The following is a 10,787-nucleotide window of genomic DNA, read 5'->3' on the forward strand; positions in this document are numbered from 1 at the left end:
ACTCCTTTTGTGGTTAAGAAATTCAACTCTCTTTTTGGAGTTAAATAAAATTCAAAATGGCGTGCGCAAGAGGAGCGGGTTAATAATTTATTGTAATTTTTTGTTATTATAAACATGAATGATTTAATTCTGGAGTGAAAAACACGGAGAAGGCAAGTAAAGTTACGAATGTTTGTGCCACTAATATTATTTGACTTTTAAACCTTATATGTTACCTTATATGTTTCTTATTAATCACGATGTGTAAAGTTTCTTCTCACGGCATTTAAGTTCAGGTTAACTGGTTAAAGCTGTTCTGTTCAGCTGTATCAGAGCCATTCCCCCATAATATAATAAGGAACAATGACGGGGCTGACTATGATCTATTGAGTTTTTGAATTATAAAAGTGTTATTTATAAAATAGGCAGCGTTTCATTCGGACATTCCAGTCGCATTGAACTTTACAACTTTTAATATCTTAAAAATAAATTTAGTTTTATGCTCTTATCATCATGCATATTTATGTAAATAATAGACAAGTTTATAATGAGTAGCCTAGTTTATACTGTATGTTTCGTCCGTGAATAACATTGGTGTACGTTAAAAGAAACAAATGATGTTAGAGTTATTTAAAAGTGGGCTATGAAAAGGTGATCCTTTTAGACAATTAATATCAATTTAGAGCTTTTTACTGTTCTGCCTTTTCAAAAATACAATTCACAATATTACAAATGATAATAAGATAAGTAAGGGAAACAAAATTTTAGGCAGATCATTTAACTGGTTTTGCTTCTTAATTCAAGTCTCTGGAACTATTACAATGAAAATCTGGCTTTTTGCTCAGTGATTTCAAAGTTTGATAAGTCACTAATAATTTTAATGAGTTCAATGTGGAACTGTAGGTATTTATCAATGCAGATGTTGCTTGCTATTAATTCACTTGATCAAATGTCTGTTAATTAAGGCAAAACTGACAACTCATAGAAATTTTGTGAGATATAGTGAGAACCCTCAAAGTTTTTTAGTTCAATAATCCAATACACACACACAAATACAATTTGCATCAGAACACTGAAAGTAGAAATGTAATTTAGACTCTACTTAATATAACTGGTCTGTTGATTTAAAAAAATGGCTTTCATATGTTCAATATTAACTTTAAACCCACTTCAGAAAACGAAGGCCTGGGTTTTAGGACCGAATAAAGCTTTGCAGCTTTATTTATATAGATCAATATATATATATATATATATATATATATATATATATATATATATATATATATATATATATATATATATATTTATATAACTATACATATAACTATACATCATTACTTAATACAATGAAACCTAATTTAATCATTTAACAACAATGTTACTGTTTGTATGGATATATGTTGTTACATGATATTAAGTTCTATGTATGATTGTTTGGTCTAGACCAAACATATTGGTTTATTATCTATAAACAAATATAGATAAGACAAATATTATACTACGACACATGCTTAAAGATGTTAGGGTGGGGGCGTGTATATTTTCAATTAGGCAAATATGTGTTTATGTCTTTTCTTACCAGCCAATTACATATTACAACAAAAACTAAGTTAAAACTGTAGTGTACAAGCGAATAAAATTATAGTAGCAGTTTAAAGTACATTTTACACTTAATAGGCAGAAGAAGTTAGCTACGTTGCAAAACTGCATGTGGAGTACAGTACCATATTATGTTGCACATTTCAATTTCTATAAAATGTGCACATTGTCCTTTTTCCACTTCTTTGTTTTTCTTTAGTTCCGCGTGAAAGCGCCCAGACAATAAAAAATTCCACTATATTCTTGTATGTTTGCATGGTGAAAGCAATAAGTAAATAGTGGTACACCACATAGGTATCTAAAGCTGCAAAGCTTTCGGTCCTAAAACCCAGGCCTTCGTCAGTGGAATTGGCCTTTCTCATGATGACGTTTTTGGGGTACTTTCAGTTTCTGAAATGGGTTTAAAATTAATATTTAACATGCATGGAAGGCATTTACTTTAAATCAACAGACCCCATTTGAATAATAAATTTAGCCTACAATTTAGCCTACAACAGTCGCCGTTACGAGGTCTCACGTTCACGGTTTTGAAAAATGTGCCCCCAAAATGGCGACCTATTCGTCATCGTAAGAAAGGCTAATTACATTGATCATTGCACATTTGCACTTTAACTCAAATTTTAACATCATTTTTTAGTCGCTCGTTTATGAAGTTGAACATTTCTTTCACAAACATTTTGTTGATCAATAGAAGCCTTATTTTGTAAATTCTTGAAACAAACAGCGGTGCAGAACCATATGAACAAAAACAGCGATTAAAATTTAACCTAGCTTTGAACAACCGGCCCCTGGATAACAGACCGAAAGTTTCGAAGTATTAAATACTTACGTGGTGTACCTACAAGCTAATTTACGTACTGCATAGTAACATGTATTGAATCATTGTAAACTTGTATTTTGCAGTGTACAACTGGAGTATGGTAATGTGACTCTAACTATTGGTGCCAAGATCATATCGTGTACAGATGTACCTTGTACCACCTCGTCTTCCATATGGACGACATATTTGCTTCGGAATATAGCAGCTGAACTCAGATTGCTTGAATATCTTCATATCATCGGCTGATGGAAGACTAACCTCGTAACACTGGAAATGGCTGTTGAATATGTTGGTCTCCATTGGCTCGACAACAAACTGAATGCCCATCAAGTTCTTCTCAACTATACAAATCTTGTGAATTCTCCAAAATAATGGGCAGTCATGCTCATCATATCCAATATGTACTGCTGCATTACATTTGTACTTCGTACCTCCAATAACAACCCACTTCGCTCTTGGATTAGAAAAGAGGAAAATGATAAAAATCTGTCATCCATGCATATACTTAAGGCTAGATTCCACTCAGGATAATGATCCGTGGATGGGAACGGACAGAAAAGTTTTTCTTTGTGTTAAAGTCATTAGTTCCAACCCAGAGCTCACAACTGAGACAAAGAAAAACTTTCCTGCATGTCCGTTCCAATCCACGGATCATTATCCTGAGTGGAATCTAGCCTTTATACAGTATATGTATGTAAGGCTAGGGATTGCTTACTGAGGTTGCAATAGACCTTTTCCCATTTAGCTTTCAAGCGCGCTATGCGTGACGGTAGTTAATTATCAATTAACTTTGAGTTGCGTTATCGCTCTGCTTCTTATTGCTTCTTTGTTAAACAAAATCGCTCCTGAATATGGCCAATTCACGACTCAAATAATCAACTACCGCGCAAAGGCATTTCGCGCTTGAACGCTAAAAGGGGGGAAAGGTCTATTGAATTAGTTGTTGAATAGTTGTTCTTTTGTATGTTCGGCATGTAAAATCGTAAATTTTTAACTTACTCAAAAACAGAGGTTTGTGGAATCACATCACAAAACTCATATGACTCACAAAGCAAATCATAGTAGCCTAAATTTCCAGCATACGTTTCTGTGCCTAAAAATATTTAAATAAGGAATACTGTAAATGAGTGTATACATCATAAGTGCGCATTATCCAAATAGTGTGGGTTCGCCGGACCTTCATTGGGCCTCTCATGACGAACGGCTTTGTCACGAAATGTCGAGGGATTTTTAAACTAATGACATAAACCGTTCTTATGGGCTTCATAATAAACCATAAAACTGTCACGTTATACATAATTGATAGCCGTATGTAATTAGTGTAATAAATCATGAACGTGTACCTGGACCAATATCAATTCCTTTTTGAAGAAAAGTAGAGTGGCCCCCTTCCGACATGTTAATGCGGTAACATAGCCCTTCCTGGTGCCGTTTTGTCAGAGAATACGGCAGATTGATGAAGTTACCACATGAAATGGCCAAGCGTTTGAAGTACGAGTGTTTTGCCTCATACCTCATGCACCAAATCCTGATGAGCGGTCCCAATCTGTAATCAGTAATCGGGTAATTAGTGAAGGGGTATAATAATACGTTGAAACCTCATAAAGCAAATAAGCTTACTTTAACATAATCCTCGGCATATGGATCATGTAGTGCATCTTGGGTATGATAGACGCATGTGGATATAGTAGCCGGAAATTTTCATGATGATTTTGGATCAGGACTTGGAGATAAGGCATTTGCTCTTTGCTTATCAGCGGGGAGAATATAATGCGCACTATTTCCAGCAATACACAATAGGCATTCCAATGGTCGTCATCTTCTGTCATAAACTCTCCAATTAAAAGAGGAAGGAATAAGCCCAGGCACCACATCTCATTAGCTGTGACATAATAATAAACCAAAATTAGGATGACATGCATGCATGCAGTTAAATAATTTCTAAAAAAAATTCATATTCTTGATATATTCGGTTAACAATTCGATCAACAATTACGTCTTACCATGTTGCTTAAGGCTATTGTCATTGGACAAGAGTTTCTGCCTCAAGATTGGTGCCGGTTTGTTTGAGTCATTGTGGTACCTGGAATATCGATGTATGTTTTTTAAGGATAGTTAATACTTGTGGCATGGTAAGGGACCGTTCATTATTTTTACCTCAGGGGGGGCAAATGAAATTACAAGGGGAAAATCTTTTTTACTGAACTCCATTAAATCCAATATTTTAACACTGTTTTTTATGGCTCTATATGGCTCTATAGCTTCATTGTATTTTCCCATAAGAGACATAGATATCTATTATTAACCATTAGTTACGAATCAATTTTGAGTAGTTATCCAAAGATTATTTCATACTTAAAAAACTAATTTGTGCACAGATTTGGGTTTGGTGCATCAGAAAGATCGATGTACAAAATAGCGACAACCCTGTTACCCTGATTCATCTGACAGCAATTTTAATTTTACACACCCTTTTAGGGGCAAAAAGTTTTAGTTGCCAACCCTATTTCTCTTCGGTGCCCCCCCCCCTAAGGTATCAAGAACGGGATCAGTGCATGTTGGTGGCATTAATTCAAAGAACTAAACTTGCTTTAATCATGATATTCTAAAAAGGTATAATGCTTTGAGACAGATCGCTGGACATGGGAAATCGACCGAATCGCATCAATTACATGCATTTGGTATTACTATGCGACCTATGCATGTAAATATATTCTTTCGCAATATAGCGTATTTACATCAAAATGAAGCCGAAGAATCCCTGCGCCACACCTCTAATATGTTGAGACGTTACTATCAAGAAGGTATAAGTAATAACTGTGTATGCAATTTATAAAATAGCATTCTTAGAAATAGGATCATCCCTGATCTGTAATCCACATGAAATGCATGCTTTCAGGCTAAAGAATATTGGACTATTGGTTTTGCTATTGGTTTTCCAATATACTCGTTAAGCACGTGATCGCGCCTTAGCGTGTTGTCATCAATTATTGCAAGGAACCATATTCTCAAATTTTATATTGAAATTGCTATATTTGACTCCAGAGACGGCACAAAAGCAAATGGTATGACTTACAGTATTCGAATAACGTTAGTTAAATAGAGTTTAGGCTTCAGTGAGTGCATTTTTGACCGTTTTTTGCGAACCAGTTGAAATATAAATCAGTGAATGTAACAAAGCAGTGAAAGCACGTGTGACATTTTTGGCAATTGTTACTTCAAACTATTTTGAGGATCACCTGTATGTAACTCAATAAGTACTAGAAATCTTTACTTTTTAAACCTTCCGTCTTTAACTTTAATATTATTTTGAAATTCGAAGCGTAAATTTTGTGCTAACTTTTATGATGAAATTTATCACTGATATATTTCAATTATCTTATTATCAAAATGCACAATAAAGACTGATTTCTAACTAAGTATTCTAAGGTATTCTAGCTGTTAAACATACTCAAAAGTACTATTAAATACATACCCATAATCAAATGAAGCGATCCTCTTATTCAGCTCATCTAAGGAGAATGTTTTTTCTTCCAGAATGAAATGCTTTAACATTTCCTTGGTGTGGTATTGGAGTGTGCCTTCCAGGACATCATGCATGGCATCAGCTGGTAGTCCTCCAATGACATGATAGTACCTTGATTTACCTAGTACCGATCTTCGATTTAACCCATACATTACACTGAAGTGTTCGGATTGCATCAGATGTCTGCAATGGATTTCATATCCATCTTTTGTTCGTAGTTCAAACTCGCTTTCAAGGAACTACATAAAAAGGTCAAATAATGTAACGTATTAACATGGTGATACAATATTACCATAATTATGCATAATATCTATACCTAGCTGTTTCTATATCTGTTAATGTCAGAGCGATTTTACCTTGCAACTTTGTTGAATTAATATGCAAAAAATGCAATTTGTATACAAATTATCAGGTGCTGTTGTATCACCATAAATATTGTATCACATATTGTATCACTATTGTATCACTATAAAGTATAAATTAATGTTATACTTCAACAAATTAACTGTGTCTATGAAAAGTGCTACATTTTTTTTGCCCATAATGAGCAATTCACTGTATTGAATTTTAGGATTTCCACACCTTTGTTTGTATTTGTTCGTCAATCCCCATGCACTCCCTGCATTTACGATAAGCTTGGGAGCCCTCTTTGAATCCACCTAGTAGCTGGGAACCCAAATTATCCCCCGATATATATCCAATGCTTCCTCGAAATGATCTTTGTTGGCCATTTATTGTAAATACAACACCTTCATCCTACAGGATTGATGAAATTCAAATCTTTAATCCAAAACAGTAACCAAAACAAGAAATTAAGAAATTAATAAATTTTAATTACTGAATTATAATTAAATTTTAAGTGATGATTCAGTACATTCACTTTTCTTTCTTTAGATGATCTGGTCCATACCTGTTCAAGTTGAATAATATCTTCCATAATACGATCAAGAATGCATTCAATTCCATATTTCTTGATATGTTTGCTGTTGACAATTGCAAGAAGCTGAATGGCATTTAAACTTGACCTCTTATCTGGTGATATGTTCCCCAAAGTGTAGTATATGTTGCCTATAATCAAGGTAATTAACAAACATTTTTATTTAATATCAGTATTTTTGTTTCTGGTACAGTGGTCTTTTATATTTTTAATCTAAAGAAAATTCTATAATACTGAATGCACATCAAAATAATTCCCCTGCTCACCTATTTTGTGGGTATTTGCTCGTGATCCTAGAGGATTACAGACTTGCAGTTCATCAAAGAACAATAGCAGTTGTAATGCATACATATCTGTACTGAAGAGTGGATGGGATTTAAATTCTTCTCCATCACAAAAATCACCAAGCAAACCATCCTGACGAGCATGAGGGTTATCAATCTATTAATGTAATAAAACTATGATTATATAGTATTATGGTATCAGATAAGATCTCCTCAAATATTTTTACCTCCTCAACAACAGCTTCATTATTCAAAAGTTGTTGAATACTTTTGATGAGAGGCACATAGTATGCTTTGTCTTCTTTTTCAATATCTACCAATCTGCTTCCCTTCCTGATCTTTTTATGGAATTTACCCATAACAACTTTTTCTGGCTCCTAAATTGTAGGAAAGAAACTTAAAGCATCTTAAATTTAACTATAATGATTGTTTTTTAATTTATTGGTAAATTTACATGCTATTCTTTTCAGGTCTTGTGAACCATTGTAATTTGGGGACATAATGGACTATATAGACATATCCTGTTCTACTTCAGGTACTGTAACTTGTTATGTAATTCATGTCATGTGGTACTGCAAGTGCAATACTGTATGTTATTTACCTGGTTACCTTGCATTTAATACATGTATTCATTTGAAAGCATTAGGAAGAAGTGCCCTTTAGGTTCGGTAGTTTCTTTGAAATGGATTTAAATGGTTTTAAATGCAGCAGAGCTTTAGGTCCGTTAACCTGTGCCTTCATCAGTGCAATATTATTTGGGTTACCAGGACGAAATCTTTGCAGTATTTTATATTACTTATGGGGTTTACCTATACAAGTTAATTGAATTATTTAAGTCCCCATACATGCAAACTTACAAGAATACATATTAATAGTACATTGTAATAATTCTACAAACTGTTTGTTCAATTAGTACAAACACTTTGATCAATTTAAACGTGCTTACCACCATTCCAAAATTATCTTTGCAGTATGATAACTGAGACGCCTCATTATTGCATCCTTCAAATGGTTTTCGTATGGTGTTGTCTTCGTCTCAAGCAATTCTTTTAACCCGGGAATGTTATCCATTGTAAACCGGCATTATCAAGACATTGCCTCAAACCAGACTGAAGAATTTCTACACTGCTGTCAACGATCTGTGTAGTCGTACGCGTAATTGAATCTACGACAGTTTGAGGGACTTTGCCTTCGTCTTTTATCCTTAATAACGACAATACGTTTGATTTGCGGACCTCTTCGACTTCTCGTTCAAAATCAAACTCATGGGCGTCGTCATTATCGCGTTCATGGTCTCCGTTATCTTCATTCTCAAATTGTTGCCTGGCTGGTAAAGGGCCAACTTGTGGAACCGCTTCTGTATTCAGGACGGCGGAATGTTTGCGAAGGATATGGTTTCTGAACGAGAAGAAGTTTTTGTATGTCCTTGGACACCCATCTATCCCGCATAGAACATGGAAACCTCTCTCATCTTTGTGGACACGGCCCAGATGGGACATCAATAGTCGAAGACTACCTGACGTAAAGTGAACGCACAAGTTACAACGATACATGTTGTGCGTTTGTTTAAGAAGTGTGTGGAAGACTTGGAGTTGGATCTGCGTTACTGCGTATGTACCACTGAGCTATATTAAGAAAACGCATGAACTTGAACTTGCATATTTATTGTGAACTTGACATTGATCGACGGACCTGTGGGTGGGTGGGATGATTATGGTAGAACATTTTCTCTCATGTAATTTGAAGTAAACTTGCAGAATTACAGGATCTGTTTGTGCTATAATTTATACGTTCAGCCTTAAGCACAATATAATTTCAAAATTATCGTTCAGAGCAATATTATCTAAAAATCCAGAGAAGATTGCCTTTCTTGGGGGGGGGGCTGTTGGGTAGAAATCTCTGACGTCAAAAGTGGTTTAACAGGTTTTTTGAAGTTGTTTGTGCATCATTTTCTCTCTGATCCTTCTGCAGTTCTGCAAGGTCTTCACACGTTTTAAAAGTTTTCAAAAAGTTATACTTTTTGGGGGGAAATGGAACAAAATTTGCTTCATGCTCTTATTTCAAATGGTGTCAGAGAAAAAAACATCGACATCCTGTGCGATGAAGAGGTAAGCCTTCGTGCTATATGCAATTTTTTACAGATTTTTTTTCACTGGTTTCCTTCCACTAAAGAATATAAAAACGTGTTTGGGGCGAAAAACGAACGTTTTCACTAAGCGACACGCAATCTAATATATAAAATTAATTAGTGCTTGCCGTATAGGTAATATTTTCTGAATAAAAGGAGAATACTGAGTCATCGCATCTTGGTCATCGCACATTTTTCTCGACTCTTCCTCAGACAGTACGGCGTTTTCATAGTCTGTCTTTAATTCTATTTTATTTTCGGCGGTAATGCATACACTTTTCCGTATAGTATATCAAAAAAATACATTGTAGCGCGATAGGTAGTACTATTATAAACCAAGCACTTGGGCAAGTCCTGGGAAGTCGTCGCCATCCGTGTTTTTTTATCGGATAAGCGAAAATGCAAAAACAATATTTTTAATGCACATATTTTTTTATATTTTTTAACGATATCAACTAAACTACCAGTTTCGATAGTTTGAGATCCGATACCAGTTTCGAAACCAAAATTATTATCAAAAGAAGACATTTTGAAACTCAAGCTGCATGAAGAACACATCTGCATGAGTCATGTAAAATTTCATTATAACGAAAATAGTTCCTTTTTAATTTCCTTTGCTCACGATTTCTTGAATTTGATTCAATTTTTCGAAAACAAAACCATGATTGCAGAAAAAAGAAAATATTTCAATCAACGTTTGCCTAGAAAAAAGCGTTAACTAGCGAGCCATACCGATGTGGCGATGTGCGATATGCAGGCGACAAAAGCCGACAACCTCGTACCCAGGGTCGTTCGTGGGTTTTCGTGCTCGCTAGGATTGCTGGCATCGAATTGGCTAGGATTGCTGGCATTGATTTTTTTACTTTTTTGGTAATTGCATGAGTACGTGTTATTAGTTTTATAATTTCGTGCAAAAGTTAAGTAAAAGATGAATGTATTTCCATGTTGATGAATATATTAGTTCAGTCAGTATAAAGTAGTCTGCGCGCGTAATAATTAAATGTAGTCGAAGACAGAGTCATAAAAAGATTGACACAACCTTAATTCAAAAAACAACAGATAATAATGATGAGGCTAGACCAGTGTGTTGGAATATTCATATAACTATTTTAGAGATCCCTTTCGATACGATTACATGACGCTTATGCAGGCGACTGCGATGATTGTGTCGTTGTGCGCAAAAACGTAGAAATGATAATTGATATGAGAAAATTGCGTGTTGAAATGCCGTGTCTTACACTATACACGTGGATATATCAACTCATTTCAGGTGTTTTCATTGGTTTTGACACGACCAAAATGCGACGTATAAACTATGTCTACGACTTGCTGAACCAATAACTGTAGAATTCCAAGCGTAGAACATTTCTTTATCCAAAGATTCTAATACTTAAAAAAGACCAACCACGTACCCAGGCCCAGGGTCTTTTCTCTGTGCTCACTCTTGGGGGGAACAAAAACACCCGCAACGTGAGAACAGAGAAAAGACCCTGGGTACGAGGTTGATAAAAGGC

At 34.9% G+C, this 10,787-nt stretch overlaps 1 protein-coding gene across 1 annotated transcript; it reads right to left on the minus strand.

Moving 5' to 3' along the window:
- Nucleotides 1-1,495: 1,495 nt before the first annotated feature.
- LOC114544636 lies at nt 1,496-7,212 on the minus strand. The gene is made up of 9 exons (XM_028563216.1): nt 7,128-7,212; nt 6,835-6,992; nt 6,507-6,680; nt 5,874-6,163; nt 4,402-4,481; nt 4,019-4,280; nt 3,742-3,944; nt 3,398-3,491; nt 1,496-2,852 (listed from the first exon to the last, which is right to left on the minus strand). Exons 1-9 carry the CDS (start codon nt 7,210-7,212, stop codon nt 2,510-2,512), a joined length of 1,689 nt encoding a protein of 562 aa, XP_028419017.1. The 3' UTR covers nt 1,496-2,509.
- Nucleotides 7,213-10,787: the final 3,575 nt, after the last annotated feature.

This window comes from Dendronephthya gigantea, unplaced genomic scaffold (genome assembly GCF_004324835.1).
Source record: "Dendronephthya gigantea isolate DGI-Jeju-01 unplaced genomic scaffold, DenGig_1.0 000888F, whole genome shotgun sequence".
NCBI classification, from domain to species: domain Eukaryota; kingdom Metazoa; phylum Cnidaria; class Anthozoa; order Malacalcyonacea; family Nephtheidae; genus Dendronephthya; species Dendronephthya gigantea.

Bases quoted from the DNA above. Each gene is read 5' to 3' on its own strand.
- LOC114544636 (XM_028563216.1), bottom strand. From the start codon at position 7,212: ATGTATGCATTACAACTGCTATTGTTCTTTGATGAACTGCAAGTCTGT. The intron at 6,681-6,834 runs GTATGGACCAGA...TCAATCCTGTAG, and splicing joins ATATTATTCAACTTGAACAG to GATGAAGGTGTTGTATTTAC. The intron at 2,853-3,397 runs GTAAGTTAAAAA...TTCTAATCCAAG, and splicing joins CCACAAACCTCTGTTTTTGA to AGCGAAGTGGGTTGTTATTG.